Source organism: Sciurus carolinensis, chromosome 9 (assembly GCF_902686445.1).
Source record: "Sciurus carolinensis chromosome 9, mSciCar1.2, whole genome shotgun sequence".
Classification (NCBI taxonomy): Eukaryota; Metazoa; Chordata; class Mammalia; order Rodentia; family Sciuridae; genus Sciurus; species Sciurus carolinensis.
In genome coordinates, this window is record NC_062221.1 from 139,167,510 (window position 1) to 139,189,984 (window position 22,475).

General features: G+C 42.2%; 1 protein-coding gene across 4 annotated transcripts in view; it reads right to left on the bottom strand.

The window, feature by feature from the left end:
- The window catches only part of Hsf2bp (heat shock transcription factor 2 binding protein), a 74,660-nt gene that overhangs the window by 35,538 nt on the left and 16,647 nt on the right, over positions 1-22,475 (bottom strand). For 2 of the 4 annotated variants that reach the window (XM_047563230.1, XM_047563228.1), the window contains exons 5-8: positions 19,918-19,992; positions 17,699-17,848; positions 15,133-15,265; positions 6,414-6,531 (exon numbers count right to left, since the gene is read on the bottom strand). In XM_047563230.1, the coding sequence (XP_047419186.1) occupies positions 6,414-6,531; positions 15,133-15,265; positions 17,699-17,848; positions 19,918-19,992 (476 nt within the window). The remainder of the gene's footprint in view (positions 1-6,413; positions 6,532-15,132; positions 15,266-17,698; positions 17,849-19,917; positions 19,993-22,475) is intronic. The other 2 variants (XM_047563231.1, XM_047563232.1) reach the window with 2 other exon arrangements.

Genomic DNA, 22,475 nt, shown 5'->3' on the forward strand with positions numbered 1-22,475 from the left:
GGGCACAAACTTAAGAGTTTGACAACATACTCGGTGGTCATGCTTTAAGATATTATAATTAATATTAATTTTTTAAACCAAAATTAATGTGCCAAATGTGGTAATACATGTCTGCAATCCCAGTGACTCAGAAGGGTTGAGGGAGAAGGATCACAAGTTTGAGACCAGCCTGAGCAACTTAGTGAGAACCTGCCTCAAAAAAAAAAATCAAGGGGACTAGGGATATGACTCAGTGTGAAGTACCCCTGAGTTCAATTTCCAGTACAGTCCCACAAAAAAAATCAAAATTAATGCAAAAATTCCATAACAAACACAACAGCAAATTTTTAAATAAAGATGTATTAGATAATAGACCATGCCAAGAAATCAGTAATAACGATTCAGTTCACTAATAAGAGACTAAGTAAGTAAACTACAGCATACACATGCCACAGAAAACTTGAGTTTTTTTCCTAAGGTATCTAGTTTCCCCACTAAACTCAATTTTTCAGAAGCAAGCTCATTAGCTTATTTTTACCATCTCACAGACGAGTACCCTAAGACTGGACATGTAAATACCCAGTTCAGTATAAGACAGTAAATCAGCACCACTAACGAGAGGCTCAGCAGGCACAATGAACAGACAAGGCATCCTTCTCCCCCAGTCTTCCATTTTCAAAGTCAAGAGCAATGCCACGCCACAGAAGACAAAGCCACCCCAGCAGCCTTGAGGGCAGGATTCTCAGTCCTCAAAATGTGACCCTCAGCCCTCTAACAGGTTACAAAATGAGCCAAACTGCAAGTTCCTTCAGATCTCATTGATGATTTTAATTGGTAACCCAAAGTTACTCACTAGTAACTAAATCACTAGCTAACTTGAGGCAGTATTAAGGGCTGCTCAAATAAAGTACTCATGAGGAGAATCTGGCACTGTGACTAATTTTCTGAGGTCTCTAATCAGTACTCCAAGCAGGGAAAGGCCCCTACTTCAGATCATAAACACAGCTGGAGGTCCTCAAAGACAAAGTATGGTTCATGGCTTCTTTCACACAAGCTCAGTAGCAGGACTCAGACACTGCAACAGAGACCATGTGGCCCACAAAGCTCAAAATGTTTTTTATCTAACCCTTTACAGAAAAAAATTTGCCCACTTCTGATTTACAATATGAAAAGAGACAAATCAATCTTCTCTAGATGTCAAAAGGCAAAGTTACTATCTGGTGATAACTAACATGAGGCAAACCTCAGAAAATAAGTTCAGCTGGAACTCTCCACTGTCATTAGCTTTAAGGTGCCAAAAACAACTCACAAAATGACAAATGTCTTTAAAATTGCATATTTAATCAAAACCCATTATCCTTAAGAAGGTAAAATGGAACAAATGTAACTGGGGCGAACACAGTGTCATCTGAGACCCCACGTCACCAGTTTATACCTCACAGAAGACCACTGACCTCTTGGTCACAAATACCCAGAATGTGTTTCTTATGCACATGCTTTCTCTATATGACACTTTAATTGCAACCCGAGATGTCTGTAAATAATGCATCAAGTTTCTACCTGTCAAAAGAGACTGCCATCCAAATCACCCTTCTAGTATTGAGATATTAAAAGCAGACATTTTTCTTACTAGGATTACTGATGTGTTTACTGAAATTTTTTGGAACACAATAATGTTTGAAGATTCTTTTCTTTTTTTAAATATTTTTAGTTGTACATGGACACCAATGCCTTTATTTATTTATGTGGTGCTGAGACTCGAACCCAGGGCCTCACACATGCTAGGAAGCACGCTACCACTGAGCAACAACTCCAGCCCTAAAGATTCCTTTCAAATGGCATTAAATCAGTCCTTATATAAAGAAGGGGTGAGACCACCAAAAGGCACAGAGACACTTTTGCACAGCTTTTTGACAGCAAACACCATAACCCAGGATGAGCAGCTGACCTTACTCAATGCATTGCACTCCTAAGCCCTTCCTGGGTAGCAAGTCTGAGGACAGAGAACTATGTGAAGACACAGTTGTACTGCCCAGAATGGCAAGGCATGGGCAGAAGCAAAGTGCTCTGGGCATGGACAGGCTTCGCTGTATACCTGCCTCTCCACGAATGCCTCTCCACGAATGCTTCTCCAACACTGCCACTGTCTTAGGCACTCTGAGGAAACATTCCTAGAAGCATTTTCAAATAATACAGTCCCCTTCTCCCTGGGAACTCTTTGGACCCTTCTCTGCAGACAGTTTTTGTGGACCCCAGGGAGGAAAAAGGCTGTAGAGAAGCCAGTGGAAAGAGACCTGAACATGCTATAGGACTAAAAACCCCAGAGGACAGTCAATCAAAAACAGGGAGGGAGGGCTGTTCATAGACACAGACACAAACACCCCCCCACACACACACACACACATGCCTGACACAAGAGAGAAGAGAGAGTAGGTGGGCACAAGCAAAGGAAGCCACCAGGCCGAGTGAGCCCACATTCACACCCTCCATTCTCGGCATGCATTTGACATCCACCTATGGAGTAGGCATAGCAGAGATAAACTGGGGTTCACCCAGAGTGCCCCAAGTCTGCCCTTAACCTCAAAGAAACAATAGTCAGAACAAAACAGGATCCAAAGAGTGCTGAACACCAGGATAGGGTGAAATGACACAAATCCACACATTTGGGGACCTTCTCGAGTATCACACAGCAGTCCTGGCAATAGAGAGGGAAAAGTAGATGGCTGATCTGGCTCAAGGTTGGACACATGGAGAGACGGGATGCATCCACAGAGGTGGATGGTGTGATAAGGAGGCAGAGGGACTGAGAGGCAGGCTGAACACACAGCAGTGTTGACTATCTCAGGGTGGCTAGGCCATAAGAACACCAACCACAGTAGAGACCACAGTAAATCCTGAGAACCAAGGAAGGCAAGGGACCTGGAATCAGACTACTAAAGAATCATCCCCCAAGATGTTCCAGTTACTGGAGATGGAATCCAGGAGGAGGAAACCAACAAGTCAATCCTTTACAAAAGAAGGGAAGTGCCTTGATGGTTAGAAAAGGAGAGTGATGAGAAAGGGTGGATATGGGAAGGTACTGGGAAATGAAATTCATCTAATTAAAAATAAATTTTGAAAAAAGGGTGAAAATGGAGATAACTGGCTGCTTGAATTTAGTAGGAGAATTTTTTCATGAGTAGAAGAGAAATGGCCTTTAAAAAGCCAGCAGCTAACACCATCTCAGTCTGAGGTACCACCTGCTAGAAAGGAGCAGAGCAGGGTAAGCTTCAACTTAGGCAAGGCAGGAGAGGCCCATAAGAGCAGCTTATTTATATTACAGCAAAGGTCCAGAAGGCTCGAGGCTGGGGGTCAGCAATGAAGGTCAAGGCCAGGAGAGGAGACACCCTGGAAGAGAGAGAGGCAGCCAACTACTAGCAGGAGGATGCCACAGGATGGTGCTGCCGAGACCCCAAGCTACTAGAAGCTAATAGTCTGTATGCAACACTGGAAGGCTACTGAGAAAGAAAGCAAATGGCTTGGCAGGCAAATCCTCCCAAGCCCACTGAAATCGACCGGAGCTCACTAGGACCCAAAGACAGAGTTCCAAGGACTAGAACCCCAGAGGCTGGCAGGGACCCAACCCTCACACAAAGCCTAGCCTTGAAGCTGCAGGAGGGCCCCAAGCTGGACCTGGTAGAGACCACTGAAACAAAGAAGGCAAGGGATCAGCTGCAGCACATTATTGAGAACATGAGACACAACAGGAAATGGACAGAGGGCATGGGCAGCTGACTCAGGGAAAGCCTAAACAGTGAGGACACTGAGGAGTCTCACTGAGAGGGAGGAGGCAGGTGGCAGGATAACTTAATGGATAACTGACAAGGACACAGGGAACACACACTGCAGGTGCCAAGTATGTGCATGGGTAGCATCGCCCCATACTGAAGATGGGAGTGTTCCACTTCTCAAATACTACATTTGTAAGGAAACCCCCGGGGGATTCACACAGGTCAGCCAGGAGATACATGCCAAGGGTGCAGCATTCCAGCTGCAGAGTAAAACTTGAGAACACCAGATGCCCTTTGGTCAGGGAAAGAATGACCCAAATATTACCTCTGCTTTGGTGTGAGATACCTAAAAGAGATAAACCAGATCCTTAGGCAATTTGTAAAACTTTACCTAAAACAAAACTAAACATACACATGTGGTATATTGCAGTATGTGCACAGATGTGTTACACAAAACACTAAAACAGACTGGGTCTGGTCCAAACAGCATGGCATAAGCTCACTTGTTTCAACTGATTGTAGCTATAGATTCTGAACAGAACACATGGAGTGGCTACTTGATATTTCTGAAAAGTAAACAGTAGCAGGAATATTGGGGGAAAAATTGGAAGGATCAAAAAGACAGCAGCTGGGCTGGGGTTGGCCTCACATGTGTGAGGCTCTGGGTTCGATCTCCAGCACCACATAAATAAAATGGAAGGTATTGTATCCATCTACAACTAAAAATTAAAAAAAAAAAAAAAAAAAAAAAAAAAAAAAAACAGCTCTCCTGGCCTGGACTCTGGTCCCAAACCCAGCAGTAGCACTGTCCACACAGTGTGATAAGAGAAGGTCCCTGGTTCAGGCCAGAGGAATGGGAAAGGTCTGCTGCTATCAGCCCTGTGATGGCAGCGGGAGCCACCAGCAGACCAACTCACGCAGCAGAAGGGGACTCTTCCCATCCCTGAGGATCTGCGAGCCTGAGTTCCCTACTGAGCAGCTATGAGAAGAGTGGCAGGGCGGCAGCAGCAGGAACACACAACAGGGCACACCAAGCCCCAGCATTGCCGGGCAGAGGCTGAAAGAGGGAGCCCTAGGGAACCACACAGTTTTAGGGATATTGTAGAGAGGTAGGGGCTCAGGAAAGTGACCCCACAAAGGTGTAAACTCCTGTCTCTCCCCAAGATATGTGCTTGTGTGGATCTCATCAAAAACAGCCCTGCCCCCAAAAAACAGCCCCTAAAGGACTCAAAACTAGAGAAGAGGGACCATCCTTCAGGTCCCACACAGGGCCCCAGCATACACACAAGGGCAGATCCAGCATACACAGGGTGCTGAAAAGGTTACTTCATTTTATTTTGGTGCTAAGACTCAGATAAAGAATTTTTGGAAACAGGAGTCAATGAAATGCAGCAGAACGAACCTACCTGGGTTGACTGCATTTTCTAAAGGGTTTAAGTTAAGGCCCAGAGTCTCATACCACAATGTCCCAAATGCTCAGGATAAACCCAAAATAACTCAGCATACAGAAACAGGGAAATCTAAGCTTGCAGGGGTCAAGAGACACCAAAACCAGGAAGACAGAGAGGTTAGAAGTATCTGAAACTGATCATAAAGAAGTTATCACTTAAAAACAAACAAACCAACCAAAAAACCCTGTAATCCCAGCAATTTCAGAGGCTACAACAGGAGGAACACAAATTCAAGGTCAGCCTTACTAATCTGATGAAACCCTGTTTCAAAACAAAAAATTAAAAATAACTGAGGACATAGCTTAGTGGTAAAATGTCTCTGGGTTCAACCTCTAATGCACGCGCTCAAACACACACACACACACACAAGCTCCAATAAGTAACAACCCGTGCTTGGAATGAACCGTGTGGCCAGCAGAACCCTAAAATGGCCACTTCCTCCCTGGGACTATAAATATACCATACCCTGAGATTAAGTTAAACTATCTAGCAAAGGGGGCTGTGCAGGTATAATTAAGGTTGCTAATCAGCAGACTGTGTTAATTAAAAGTGGTTTATCCAGGTATGCCTAATCTAAACACATGTCAGTCAAAGGCAGAGTGTCATCTGGCTGGGATAAATGAAGAATTGAGTGGCTAAGAGTACAGGTAATAGTGAGTTACATGGCTCAAAGCTGGAGGCCACAGAGAAGGAACGCAGTCAGCCTGGGTGGATTCAGCCAGCAGCCTGCAGAAGTGCAAAGCAGATTCTTCCCCACCTTGTTTTCTGCCTCACTGGACCCCTAAGCAGAGAATGCAGTCAAGCCCACTCAGACTTCTGACCTACAGAACTATGAGACAATAAACAGGTTTGTTTTAGCCACTGAGTTTGTCATCATTTGTTAAGACAACAGAAAATAAATACAGATTTTGGTACCTGGAAATGGGACACTGCCATAACTTCTGAAGTTCATTTTGAGATCATTAATATAACTCTAAAGGGTCACCTGATAGTACTGAGGACTCATTGGTTGCTCTAAGAGGACATCCCTTTTCTTAATTTATTTTTCTAAAATACTACTTAAGTACAATGCACCCCCCTTAAATTCTCCAGGCAACTTATGTCTTCTTTTTAGAATGATTGCCAAATCAACAGTTTACTTGAACAGAGGCCAAATTAGCACAGTCTACGTGACATGTAAATTGATAGGAACTGTTAGCTATTATCCACATACACTTTGAGTCTGGTGCACTGTCCAGGCTTCAAGTCCCCCAGCAGCTGCAACATGGTGTCCAAGAGCACCCGACTGGAATTAACCAAGAATTCACGACCACATGCTATCGCAGCAACATCTGCAACAGAGATCAAACAAAGTGTCAAGATCACAGTGCTTCAGAATCTGGAAAATTCTGTCCAGATCAGAAGATCTGTTGCTGTTTTTCTCCTAACAGACCTAGGAAAACCAGCTGAAGAGGCATTAAAACCAGTGTTGTTCACTGAGTGGTCATCCCAGCACCAGAGATGGACAACCAAACAGGAAGCAATGTCAGTGGAGCAGCAACACCTCCACTGCTGAGCAGCCTGCCCCACAACGCAGATCACCAGCCATCAGATCCAAATACAAGGTGGGAGCTCATGACACTCCTGAGACTGAACATGCTAAAATTCACTTTTTCTCCTGTGAGCATTTTAACTATGGCTCAAAACGAAAATCATATGAAAACCGATTCTGAACATATTTTTCCTAAATGGTATATTCTATAGTGATCAGTAAGAATGTTTCTTCATGCCCAAGACCCTGTGAATCAGTATGGAGACCAGCCCAGTTGTTACACTTGGTTTAGGGACCTGCTCCAGCTAATGCTGGCCCTGTCAACATTCCCAAACACCTATAGGGACACATCAGTGACCCAAGTATATGATGTACCTGTGCATAATAGTTGTCTTCAGTTAGGTCTAATAATAAAGCAAGATTCAAAGTGACTAAGAGCTGTACATGGGACAAGCAAGCCAAGGTGGAAGACAGGCAGCATGCTTGTCTTTTTCCTGGCTCTAATGGGATGCTTTTAGGGATCCACAGTTAAGTGTGATGTCTCCTCTGCTTCTGGGAGATACCCTTTACTAGTGTAAGGAAGTTTTCTTCTATTCTTAGTTTGCTAAGAATAACAACAACAAAAAAAAAAAAAATGGAGGAAGAATTTTACACTTATCTTGCCTTCAATTAACAGTAATCTAACTGCAAAATATAAAATTTCATCGATGCTACCAGCTCAACTGTACAGAATCAGATTTTCCATGTTCCTGTTCATTTTTGTTTACCTGGGCTGAGAAGGACAAAGTGAGGTAATATAAAGTCTCCAAATCTAATGTATTTTTCCCCATTCCTACTTGTATTTCCAGCATTTTGGCCTCATAATTGCTATGTCATTTGGTACATATCTTTACAATAGCCCTAACTTTACCAAGGATAAAACCATGCCTTGACACAAATTTACCTTCTGTGTTTAATAGATTTTAACCTGACAATTGTCTTCTCCAGTCAATGATACATTCCAGCTTTACTAAAGAAATATTTTAAGGTAAAACAAAGCAATTAAGCATTTGGCATCATTAATATGGCAGAAGGGAAATCTAAGGCACTTTTACAGGGAGAAGCAGTATTTAGGGAAGCCCAGAAGACTGCCATCAAAACCCACCAAGAACCATCAGTCAGCCGTGACTCCAGCAGCTGGTCCACAAGAATGTCTCCTCAGTCAGTCATTCCCCCACTTGAAGAACTGAGGTGTCCCCTCTGCTGTGACTCACTTGTAGCCACAGAACACAGCAGAATTGATGCTGTGTGCCCAGCACTAGGTAGGAAGAGCCTCATGCCCCACCTTGGTCCCTGCCCACTTGCTGTAGGAACCCTGCACTGCCTGGGGCTGCCATGATGAAGAGACAACCCCAGAAAGAGGGCAGTGATGTGGCCCTGAGACCACATGCCGTAAGAGGGAGAAAAAGACAACCACCCGCCCACAGTTGTCCCACCCTACAGCAGCTCGAGTCATCCCAACTGAGGTCTTAGACATTGCAGAGTAGCAGCAAATTTTCCTGCCCCGACCTCATCAACTATAAACTTGCGAGTAAATAAATGCTGTTGAGACTTTACATTTTGGAGTGGTTTGTTACACAGGAATAGGTTACAGGAACATTACTACTTTATTACTGAAAATAAATAGCAGAGCAAAAAAATATACTATTATCATAGCAGGCAACAACTCCCAACACACCAAATTTCTTGGCAAATGAGTCCCATATCATATTCAGTACTATAACAGCAAATAGCAATTCTGTATTTCACTAAATCCTATGAATAATTAAGCACAAACTGCAACATAAAATAAATGTGAATAAACTTCTACAGATAGTACCAGTATTCACCAACCTGTCAGAATTCATTCACATTTATTTAACATCGTAGCTGGCACTTTTGTTACCAGCATCTAATCTGTCTGGAATGCCTGTGAGTCAACTCAAGGTCTACAGAGTTGACTTCATTATCATCCGCCATAAACAAAGAACTAGCTTGATTTTCTATTAACATGTTTTTCCCTAGGTTCATTTTCATTAAAATTGTTTATAGGTATTTCTAGAGATTATCATAGTAATTATATAATTTCAAGAAATGAATCTGAAAAAAAAGAAAGAAATGAATCTAGTGTCAGTTATAAATACTGAAAAAGATATACAGATTAAGATGTATTATGTTGGATACTTTTGCTTCAGGTTATAATAATCTTTTCAGCAATAAAGTTAATAGGACAGTACTGGTATAATGATAGACACACCCATCAATGGCAGAATTGAAGGTTCCAAAATAAACTTTCAAATTTATGGCCAATTAACTCTCCACAAGTGTACCACAACAATTCAGGGGAGAAAGGATAAAAGAATTATCTTTTCAACAAATGGTGCTAAAAACTCTAAATGCATGCGCACAGGTCTAAGCTGGATCCCTTCCTCACACTATATACAAAAATTAATTCAAAATGTATCAAAGACCTAAATTTAACAGCTAAAACTATATAGGAGTAAATCTTCAGGACCTTGAATTAAACAATGGTTTGTGAATTGTGAATTGCTGCCAAAGTTGCTGTAAACAGCTAAACCCATTCTGACCTCTCTAGCTTCCTCTTGAGAAGGAAGCCTGAGTTTTGAGGCAGGACCTCTCCTGAGGTGCCGGGGAGAGGTGACATGGGGCAAAGCAGGGACAGGAGGAGTGAGTCAGGGGTATGCAAATGTGGATTCCACACAGGCAAGCACCAGGGGCATCAATCCCTGCCCCACCTGGAGGTCACACAAACATCAAGGAAAGACCAGGTGTCCTGGAGACATTTCAGGCCTTCCTGAAGTGAAGCCTCTACTTTCTGCCAGGATGGGTCAAGGCCCTGAGTCAAGGAGGCTTTGATGGCAGCCACCAGCTTCACAGAGACCTGCTCTCCATAGTCATTACCTCTCTTCCTGGAGTGAACCAACTTGCCAGCTACCAAAGAACCTGGTGAGTAAGGAGTCCCCTTGCTGCAGATGTCCAGATATCTGGGGAATTCATCTCCTTGTTTCTTCCTTGAACTGAAGATACTGGGCTTGAAGCCTCAAGTACCACAGTACTCAGACAGTAAGAGTCACGATCAGAATCTCTGCATCCACGGCAAGGTGGTATCTGGATAGGGAACCAACCCACTGAGACTCAGACTAAGGCTTTTTGGAAACAGGAGTCAATGAACTGACTGAGGTCCACAGATGCACATCTGTGACAATGGTTTCTTAATGACACCAAAAGCATGGGCACCTGAAGAAAAAAGATAAACTGGATATAATCAAAAACAAGTTTGTGCTTCATAGCATACTTTTGAGAAAGTGAAAAGAACTTGCAGAATGAGAGAAATATCTGCAAATCATATATTCAATAAGGCACTAATATCTGGAATATACACAGAGCTCTTACAAATCAATAATAAAAAAGACAATCCAATTTAAAAACAGGCTATGGAGTTGAACAGACATTTCTCCACAGGAAATATATAAATGTCCAATGAGCATATGAGAAGATGTTCTCAACATCATTAGTCATCATGGCTATGAAAATCAAAGCCACAATCAGATACCACTTTACATCCACTAGGATTGGCTATAACCAAAAGGCAGATACTAAGTGTTGAGAAGGATATGGAAAAACTGGAGCCCCTACACACTGCTGGTGGGAATGTAAAATGGTATAGCCACTGTGGAAAATGGTCTGACAGTTCCACAAACACTAGAACTGACCCAACAATTCCACTCATAGCTATGTATATAAAACACATGAAAATATGTCCACACAAAAATTTGCACACACGTCTATACCATCCTTATTAAGAATAACTGAGAAGTGGAAAGAACACAAATGTCCATCAATTGATGTATGAACAAACAAAATACAGCATATCCATTCACTGGAACATTATTCAGCCATAAAGAGAAGAAAGCACTGATATGTACTACAATGTGAATGTACCTCAAAAATATTATGCCAAGTGAAATAAACTAGACAAAAAAGAGCAAATGAAGGGTCACAAAGTGCATGATTTCACTTATATGACATCCAAAATAGGCAAATCTGTAGGGACGGAAACTCCATTGTGGTTGCCCAGTGCTGGATGCCAGGACTGGGGTGATGACTAAGGTAAAATAGGTTTATTCTGAGATAACAAAATGTTTTAAAACTGTAGAAACAGATGCACAACTATATGATATACTAAAAGCCATTCAAATAATGCACTTTAAACAGGAATTATCCAATTCATGTGCAGCATATGAATTGTACCTCAATTAAGCTATTTAAAAGTAAATTAACAATAATGATAGAAATATAGTTTTCATGTTTAATGCACTAATGAGCTGCTACTGGTCATCTTGGACCTATCTTCTATAAACTGTTTACCTTCAAACACTAATACTACACTCTATTTTTTTGAGGGGGATCGGGGAAAAGCCTTGAGTAACTCTGTATGTTTCCTCTAACATTAACATTCTGACCCTGTTTTCATTGTTTGATTTTTGTTTCTTTGCACTTTCCTGGGCTAGTGGTGACAAGTTTCTTATCAATTCAATTATTTGGCTTTCGGGGGAAGAGGAAAGAGTCAAAGGTTGTGGACAGTCTCTACCTGGGAGCTCTGCCTCTGTACACTGTTTACAGAAAGCCCCTAGAGTCAAAGGAAATGGTCTGTCCTACTGGGAAATGGGTCCTCAAATTCAATTTCCCTCCCACTTTGGGTAACCTTGCTTCTTTGGTGAGAAGTCAGCTCAGAAAGAAGCCCCTGTGACTGGAGGGCTCTCCAAAAGAGTTGAGCCCACTGTCTCCTGTTTGATGCTGTTTACAGGAGCCAGAAGATGCTGTCAGATGTTCCCATGTTTCTTAAAACCTGCTCATGCTCTGCATGCAAAATCTGCCTCTGCCCAGTTAGCTAACTTTCCACTGCAGAGTGAGCACTATTAGGAAGCCCAGTAAGAAAAACCAATGGTAAACTGGGCATGGCGGCACATGCCTGTAATTCCAGCAGCTTGGGAGGCTGAGGCAGGAAGATCGTGAGTTCAAAGCCAGCTTCAGCAACTTAGCAAGACACTTAGCAACTCAGTGAGACCCTGTTTGTATATAAAATATAAAAAAAGGCTAAGGATGTGGCTCAGTGATTAAGCACCCGAGTTCAATCCTCAGCACTCAAAAGAAAAAAAAAAAAAAAAAATCAATGGTAAGGTGTACAGTGATATGCTTTGCTTCCAGCCAAATTCTATAACTTGTTGCTCCACATGAAGAAAAACTTCCAATCACAAGTCCCTGCATCCCTGTGGCTATCTGCAAGCAAAGGCCCTGCTTCTTCAATTGGTTCAGACCTCCCACAATGCTGCACTGCACTCACTAAAAGAATACTCCCAGCATCTTTCACTTCTTCTGACAGGTAACTGGTATTCTAGGGTCATGATCAGAAAAATACTTCTTCCTTCTCTGGGACACACTCCCTTCAAAATTTCTTCAACAGAGATATATTTTTCAAATGGAAGATAAAAGGTACTGCAGAGCAGGGTATGGTGGCATGTGCCTATTATCCCAGCTACTCAGGAAGCTGAGGCAAGAGGATTGCTTGAGCCTAGGAGTTTGAGACCACAGGGAAACCCTGTCTCAAAAAATTAAACAGAAGGATAATTTGGGTAAGATTCAGAAAACTATCAAATACACAACTTATAGTTGATCTGAATATTATATATGATTCAAGAAATAATCAAGGAATTAACCAGGGTCCCAGAATTATCTATGAGGAAAGACATAAACACATAGACAAAGAACTGAAGCAAGAGCCAAAACATCCAAATGGATCACTGTCAGTCTTCACCTGAGCTTCTCAGACACCCTCTACCACTAAAGTCATCCAAGTCTTAGGCTAACTGTGACCAGCTTAAAAACAAGCAATTCCTATACCAGGTCCTGCAACCACCTAACATCACCTATTTTAAAACACTAACGGTCAAAGATGTGAATCTTCCAAGATCTATGAACAAGTACCAAAATCATAATGCCCCCTTTCAAAAGCAGTCATAACCCAAATACTGCCCTTCCCTCAATCCACCTGAGGCTAAATGTTTTACAGAAACAGCATGGCACACAGCATGGTGTCCTGTTCTATAAAGATGGAAAAGTCAACAATACCCAGAAAATTATGTCCACCAGGATTCACAGAAATTCCAAGCTACTTCTTTCAAGTCTTCAGCCCAGATGTGCCTATGTAAAGGACACATGCAGCCCCACAGGAATGCTCAGATTCAAGACTAATCTAATCTCTATCTAAGTATCTAATCTCTTCCACTCCACTAATCCTGAAAACCCTAAGGCTGACCACGTTTACCTCCTCACTGAATTAGCTGAAGACAGACACAAGTTCCTAAAGGAAAATTCCAATCCCACCCATGACAGTTCATCATGGAGGCCCAGCCTGTCAGCTGAAGGAAGAACACTGTCTAAGCAAAGTTCACAATTATCCAGATCCATTAATGAAAGACAAGTAAGAGAATTTTGTGACTAAACAGATACTATAGATAACAAATGCCAAATTCTTCTCAACTAGCACTCATGTGATAAGATGACATCTAACATGTCAGAAGCACACCCACAGAACACAGAAACCAAAGAGCCTTCAGGGATCAGTGGGACTCACAACAATCGTCTCCAGTACTCAGGTGACCATGAAGTTCTCTCTCTACGTGCATGAGAGATCAGGTCATGGCTCGGCAGTGGTACTCAAAGTGGCGTGGGCAGGAGGATGACATTTTGTGTTGCTACCCTTGGGTGTTGCTACTGGCCTCCAACAGGCAGACTTAAAGGACAAGGCTAAAAATCCTACAATGCATAGGACAGCCCCCCAACAGAGAATCATAGTGCCCAAGGAAGACAGGCTATCCAAGACATGCAGGCCTAGAAGACCCATAACCTATCAGAGCCAGTCCCCTGATCCAGCAGCCCAGGCCCACAGTCACTGGCCTCAGAGGACCTGCAACTCAGCTGACCTCAACACAGTCTTCAGTCCTCATACCAGGATCACTGCTAGGAGGACCAACTAGAAATACACAACCCTTTCCTTCTAGTTAACTGACTGATGATCAGCTACAGTTCCTGATGATCGACACCGTTTGCCAGACAGTGCATCAGTATACACCCTCTCCCCACCCAGCACACCTGCCTAGTGATATAGTTCCCCCCAGTGGTCTCCCTGGCTCCATTAAGTCCATGCCCAGAAGAGGACTTGTGGAGGATGTGTACTCCAAAGCCTGATATCACGCTGCTTGCAGGAGTTGGGGGGGTGTTTCACCTTGGAAGTGCATGGGGCAGTAACAGGTTGGCTGTGAAATGGTCTAAGTCAAGACTACAGAACACCTTCCATCCCACAGTGCCTCATCCTATGCCAGTTCCCTCTCCATTGCCTAGAGTCTAAATACTTCTGCTTGGCTCCTCTCCTAAGAGATGATCCAACAGTTGATCCAGAGACAAAGCAGGAGGAAACTGTGCCCATCATGCTCAAATTGAAAATCAGCTCTACACAAACTTAACCTCACTTCTAGGAGATTCAATGACAGTGCTAAGGACCCCGAACAGTCCCCAACAGTCTCCCTAGAGTTTCAGCAGCATGAGAACTAAATGTGGCTCAAAGAACCAACCTATGACCTCAACGAAGATGCCTGTTAAGACTGAAAAAAGACTGACTGTTCCTAAGACATGGAGAAGGTAAGTCAGGAGGAGGCAAGAGTGTAGCCTCTGTAGGAAACAACCTGGCACTTTTCCAACCTAGCTCAAAAAGCTAAGCACAATTACCACAGGACCCTCTATTCCACACCCAAGTATATACACACAGAGCTGAAAACACATCCACACAGAAACTTGCACACAAATGTTCACAGCATCACAATCCACAACAGTTATCCCTCATCACAGTTATCCCCTATAACAGTCTGCTATGGAATTTTATCAGAACTCTCAGGAGAACTTCACTAGAGACAACTCAAGTTTTTGGAATGTGATAAAATGAGAACTCAGGTGAAGTTCACCTTAAGGCTCCTTACTGTAGCTAGATATTAGTCAAGTGATGATGGTTCCAAAACATAAGTAGCAAATGTAGACTTGTTTAGTTTTTTTTTTTTACTTCTGTTGATACACATGACTAAGCAGAACATACAAATTAACCTATTTCCTCAGATCATTCTTACTAACTGATATTTATCAGTTGGGTGAGTAACTCTCCAAAATATACACATCTGGTACCTATCCCAGATCTACATTTAGATTCTCCAGGCTGAAGCCCCACAGATATCTGAAAACATCCTGAAAGGTGACACCCAACTGTCACCGCCCCTGCACATAACAGCCACTAAGTTTGAGAAGAATCACTTACTTGTTACAATTCCAGCCAAAGCAAAAACAAACTGATTTTCATCAGAATCGAGCTCCTTGACATCCCCATCCAGCGACTTCACAAAACTTTCCATTGTTTGGCCAGTGATGTGGAAAAACTTCAAAGCTTTATCCTGAAATTTTGGAAATGGAAATGTCACATCTCTTCATAGGTACCAGTGTAGAAACATTTTCAAAGTTCAGGATACAGAAAACACTAGTTTTAATTATAGAAGCAAGAGTTTAAAATCTATTCCTCTAGTCAGGTGTGGAGGAACAAACCTATAATCCTAGCAAATCAGGAGGCTGAATCAGGAGGATTGCAAGTTCAAGGTCTACCTGGGCAGCTTAGCAAGATACTCTCTCAAAATAAAAAATAAAAAGGGATAGGAATTTAACTCAGTGATAAAGTGCCCCTGGATTCAATCCCTAGTACCGAAAAAAAAAACAGTTTGGGAGAAGTGAGAACAAGAAAAAAAAACCCTGAAGACTCATAGAAAGGTATTTATAGATCAACATGAAATAAAACAAATTAACACAATGATGGGAGAATTAAGACCAACTGACTCAAAAACATAATGGAAGCCAGATAAGGTGGCACATGCCTAGCATCTCAGCAATTCAGGAGGCTGAGGCAGCAGGATCAGAAGTCTGAGGCCAGCCTGGGCAACTTAGCAAGACCCTAACCAAAAAAAAAAAAAAAAAAAAAAGAAGCCCTGTCTCAAAATAAAAAATGAAAAGGGATAGGGATCTAGCTCAATGGTAGAACACTTGCCCAGCATGTGCAAGGTTCTGGGTTAATCCCCAGCATCCCCAACAAACATACACACAGTATCCACCTACCTAGAGACATATGTATGTATATGTCTATGTAGAGAGATACCTAGTACCTATCCCAGAGTTACAGTAAGATTCTCCAGTTTGAGGCCCAACAGAGATATCTGAAAACATCACTGAGATTGTTTACACATACACCCAAGTGTCATCACCACCTATCTACATAAGTCACCAATTTATACTAGACAGATAGAGACAGACACCAGATACCTACACACTCTAGAGTTCTGAGGAAGTGACTCTAAAACCAAGGCACATTTCATCATGGTTAAAAAAAAAATCTGAGCCAGGCATGATGGCGCATACCTATAATCCCAGCAACTCAGGAGGCTGAGGCAGGAGGATCACGAGTTCAAAGCCAGCCTCAGCAACTTAGCAAGGCCCTAAGCAACTTAGTGAGACCCTGTCTCTAAATTAAAAAGTACAAAAAAGGGATTGGGATGTGCCTCAGTGGTAAAGTTCCCCTGAGTTAATCCCCAAAGCCAAAAAAAAAAAAGAAAAGAAATCTGGAAAAAGATTACGTTTACAAATGGCCCAAAGGAACTTCTTGGGTGATTAAAAGGAATATGCTAAGGCTACTCTGTGGTGGTCTCACAGTTAAAGAAGTTTTCTAAAAACCATGAATCACACACTTACAATGGGTAGGTTTTACAGTATGGAAATCATACCTCAATAAAGCTCAATACACTTTTGAACTACATTCTCATTTTTCCACCCAAAGTCAAACGCCATTATTTCTATAAGTGCTAAGTAACACACCTCTGGTTGCCTGCCAGAGGTCGCCGTCTCCCCTCTGTCCCCTCTGTGCCCACTCCATCCTCACAGGGTCTAGCCCCATGCTTCATGCTGCTCTCCTTCCCTCAGCTGTCAGCTCTGCCTCAACCACTTGGCTCTCACAGGTGACTCTTTCCATCTCCTCCAGAGGGGGCCACACTAATCTTCCTGTCCCATCCAAAGCTCCACCACCCCACCTTCTGATCCTTCCTCACTCAATACTGATTAATCTTCCTAAAATTCTGCTCTTGTCCTATCACACTTGTAATCACAACACTTAAAGAACGGAGTCCTCCTACCTACAGGGTAAAATCATCAACCTGGTATCTCAGGTCACAAAATCACATTTCAACCTACCTGGAAAGCCTTGTCTCCCACTATCCTCCACTGTATCAATTGACCTCCTCACTGTCCTAAAACAGACTGACTTCTGACCCCATGCCTTTCATTACACTGGTTCTGTTTCCTTGACCTGCCCTTCCCATTTTCTGCCCCCTCTCTCGATTCAAAGTCCATTTCAAATTCCCTTTCTGGGAAATTTCCCAATAAATAAATATGTATAAAAAATATATACAACATCTATACACACATGTGCACACATGCTAAACAACATATATAACATTCAAAAAATTAAGTACTACATTACCCATGAGATAAAATACATAAAAAGAACTTTGACCTTGTTAAGTTCTTCATACATCAAGCGACCATATACTGAAGGGGTACACCCATGGATGCTAGGAGACAACAGATCATGTTTCATCATTTTATATGTCCCCAGAGCACCAAATTACAAGGGACCCCACACAGTAGGTATCTGATGACTAAGAAAGCAGCAAAAGCAAATGGACAGCAGGACATGGATTCAGTCTCTAAATGTCTTGGCAGACATGTTGTCTCCTCTAAGTCACATGAGCACATTCAACAATATCCAGACAGCCACTGGTCATGCTTACTCCTCCCAGAATGGCTTTGACAACTTCCTCGCTGCTGGAGACACCCCACAGGAGGGTGCAGGTGGCCGCTCCCATTTCTGTACAATACTCTGCCTGCTGTAGAAGCTGCTGCTTTGCTTCATTCAGCTGCTGTCGAAGAGCCAGCTTCTCCTAAATTCACAACAAAATAAAATCAGAATAGACACTAGCATTCAACTTCAAAATTCCTCTTCACAGATTAAAGAAATGCATGCAGAATTATAGAAAACAGCTGCAAATGAAAACTAGACCTGAGTCGTAATCCACATCTAAAGGTAAACTCCAGTCTTAGAAAAGAACATACTACTACATTACAGTTTATAGATTACCCAAAGATCTGAATTAACTGCTTTAAGTGAAGTGAAAAGAGAAGGTGAAAATCAGGTCCCAAGTGCCCACAACGAGAACAGCACCACAGGGACGCCTGAGTAAAGCAGCAACCTAACACACAGTCCACACAGAGCATCACCACACTGAGAGCACCTGCAAGGGTGCTCCAAACACCACCTGCCAGGGCAGAGTAAAAGGTGCTCAGACACTCAACTGAACTTGAGGAATCCGAGCACCACAAAAAGACTACTTCCAAGCAAAACGCATCCTCAAATCCTCATGAGAATACTGTCAAAGGTGCTGGTGAATATGAAATACACAGCTGTGAAGTCAAACAAAGAACAGTTACTAGAGCCAAGACCAGGCAGGAAGCTAGGGCACAGGAGCAGGAGGGAAGTGAAGGTGGGTGTCCCACACACACTCTGGCACCATGCAGTGTACCAAGACAGCAGAGGCCAGGAGAGGTTTCTTAGCCTCCCTCTGGCAGCATCTGAGTCTCTGCCAGGCTCTTTTCAAAGGGAACAGCCCTCCTGACAGACCCTGATCACATAAGCATGCCTCAAGGATTTACCTTAAGGTGGGCCTGGGCTGATGCAGGGCTTCCTGCCCTCCCCAACCACTAGTACCAGGTCCACACTTTCCTGGTGCCTGGAATTCCCTTAAAAGGTGACAGCATTTTCTAACTTGAGAGAGAAACTGGTCTGGGAGTGTGACTCAATGGCAGTGTGCTTGCCTAGAATGCATGAAGCCTTGGTAGTGTGCTTGCCCAGAATCCAGCAACACAAAAAAATGAGAGAGAACTGAAAAATATAAAAATCAAGTTAAGTTCATTTAGGCCAAACATAATTAAATAAACCATAAAATTAAAGTATACTGGATGTTTTCGGTTTCATTTTAGAGAGGTGAGCACAGGAAAACCAAAGGAGAAGAGTTTTTCACCTAGGACATAAAAGGGAACCAAACTGCGGCATGAGTCCTATACACTGCTGATCTCAAAACTTGCTATCAGGTAGTCTGCTCCTGTTCACCCAGAGACCACAAATCTGTATACAGAGACTCACACATAGTCACACAGATAGACACACTTATTTTAGGAAAGCTAATGCTATTTAATGTCATTTATGAATCCTGGGGCTTTCATGCTGAACTTAATCCTAAAGCAGTCTGGATTCCAGACTTCAGGTGTGTGTCACTCAAGTAATGGAGAAACACACAAAAATTCTATCTCAGCATTTCCTTTGGGATTTCTAGCTTTTCTCACAATTAAAGCAATCTGCATTCCAATTAGTCTGCTTATGGCAGTTCTTCCATAAGACCACAGAAGAACTGCTAAGAATAAGAAAGCAGAACTGTTCCCCCCCATGGTCACATCTGACAGTTGAGGTGATATAACCCAGCACAGGGCTACACACATAGTACAATATCAAAAGAAATTCAAAGAATCCAGCTAGGCATGGTGTTACAGGCCTATAATCCCAGCAACTCGGGAGGCTGAGACAGGAGGATTACAAGGTCAAGGGCCAGGTGAGAAAATTTAGCAAGAGCCTGACTCAAAATAAAATTTTTCTCAAAGGGCTGGGGATGTAGCTCAGTGATAGAGTACTTGCTGAAAACATGGAAGGTCCTGGTTTCACTTCTGAGTACCACAGAATGAAAGAAAAAAAAATTCAAACTCAAATTAAAAAAAAAATCTAATTAGAGCATGGACAAAAGACATGAAGAGACATTTCACCGAGGAGAAACAGCAAAAAAGCACGTGAAAAGACATGTCATTCACGACTGGGAGATGCAAATTAAAACCACAGCACACCTATCAGAAGGTCTTAAGTAAAAAACCAGGCATGGCAGTATGTGCCTATAGTCCCAGTTACCTGAGAGGCTAAGGCAGGAAGATCCCTTGTGCCCAGCAGTCTGAGAACAGCCCAAGCATCACAGCAAGACCCCATCTCGAAAATCAAAAAAAAAAAAAGGAATGGCTAAAATTAAAAATAGTGATAACACCAAATACAGGTTAGGAGAATGTGGCTCACTCATACATTGCTAGTGGTAATATACAAATATGTAATGGGGCAGCCACTCTGGAAAATAACTTGGCAATTTCTTACAAAACTAGTCATGCACTTACCATATGACAAAACATTATACTCTAAGGCATTCGTCTAGAGGAATGAAGACACATTCATACAAAAACCCATACAGTAATGTTCCTAACACCCTTATTAGTGACAGCAAGAAGCTAGGAACAATCTGGATGTGCTTCAATGAGGGATAATTAAACAAACCTTGACATATCAACACCATGGAACACTATGTAGCCAATACAAAAGAACTATTGATGCATGCAACAACTTGAATAGATGTGAGCAAAAATACCAATCTCAAATGTCACTTAGTATGTCATTCAATTTTTAAGACATTCTTGAAAAAACAAAGAGATGGAAAATGCACAGGTGACTGCCAGGAGCTGGGCGTAGGGAGGGGTGGGTGTGTCCATGTTGGTAGTTCAAGCTGGGCCTATGGCGAAGGAACAGTTCTGATGGTTACATAAATCTACAGATGTCCTGAAATAGCACAGGATTATATACACATGTGCATACACAAATAAGGAGACATAAAACAGGGGAGACAGAAAGTCCAAGAAACACATGTGAGCTTGAATAGGTGTGTGGATTACCTCAATACCAATTTCCTGCCTTCTATAGTTGTGGGAAGCCATCCTTATTTAGTAGAATCAGACTAGGTTGAGCCATGTGACGCAGAGGCCTGGCTTCTAGGAACTGCTGGGAAGTATGTGGCGCTGCGTGGGAGAGGTACCCTGTCTCCTTCTGGAATGTTCTGCCTAAGAGGATGGCTCCCCTAACTCCACCCTATTCTGTCCATCAAAGAAGACACTCCTCCCAGTCCTTGCCCCTTTTATCTGTCTATAAATAAAAGAGTTGGGCGACTCGTGGTTGTAAAGAGGACAGAGTTGGTATGGCCTGGACCCGTCACACCCCACTTCTCATAAAAAGAGTATTGGCTGTTGTGTGTTTACTGAGTAGGTAAGTTTTTTGGGTAATAGAAAAACTGCCAACATCCTCCTCCGGCAGTCAAGCCTTTCCTCCTCCATGCAGGACATGGAAAGAGGACCCCCACATATAGTCATGCAAAATATCACTGGAAGAACTAGGAGAGGGGTAGAAGGACCTCCCCTGCAATTTTTGTAACTACCTGTGAATCTGAAGGTATTCACTGCCGGGGTCCAGCCCTAGCAGGGGTCAGGGGTCCTAGGTAGATGGGAGGCATCGGCGCAGTGGAAAAACAGCACACAGAGACACCAAGTGTTCTGAGGCTGAATCTGTCTTTATTTTTTTCTGCCAGTCTTTTTATAGTTATTTTTCTTTAGTAATGATTGTACCATTTTTGGTTAGTTTAAAACAGGAAAAACCTTCAAAAGTACAATCTATGATTCTTCTTGAAGTACACATTCTCTCTGTATGACAGCCCGGACCAAAACAACCTTATTTCCCAGCTAGATTAAAACAACCTTGTCTCCCAGCTAAACTGAAACAAACTTGTCTCCCAGCTAAACTGAGGGCACCATGATCTGCCAGTCTTTAACCTTCAGAACAAACACATCACTAGATTTTCTGAGAAACTACCCCCTCCATGAACTCTAGTGTTTAACAGTGAAAAGTTTTTATTGTTATTAAAGGGCAAAGAAATCAACTTATAATTAATATTTAGTCTATTCTAATTCATATAATGGCAGACTACAATCTGATTCTGATTCTCAAAGAATTATACTAAACATAGGAAAAGCACAAATTATATTTATGACTAACCTAAATATTTTTATTATGTAAAGTATCTCTAGAATCAACTATTAAAAGCAACAAAGGCTAAACACCACATCCAAGCTCAGAGGAATGCCTCTTTATCCATCTATTATTACACTAAATCAATCACAGGTTCCTTTAAACTCAAGTACAGCTACAATTGTTTATTTTCATATATTTATGTATTACTGCTAAATTTTCATTGTGCACTACTTTGTGTCCCAATACAATAAAACCTTCCCAATGTTTTTCCAATAAGTTTCTAATGATATATTGATTAATAATATTAAAAAGCAACTACACATGGAGACATGCCACGCCTATGGCCCCCAAGAGGGAGGACGATCAACAGAACCGTGTCAAGTGTTGAGTCCTCTATTCCAACAGACTGTCAAGTGTCAGAGTGGCAGGAAATAGATGCAGCAATTCACAAAAAAACTTTAACAAAAAATAAATAAGCAAAGTTTGGAGTGGGATAACAATTTAGAACCGTACAAATTTACTAAAAACTATCAAACTGTATACTTTCACAACCGAAAAATTTGGTATTTACAAAATCTGCCTCAATAAAGCTGTTTTAGAGGCAACAATCAAACCCTGATATATTTTCC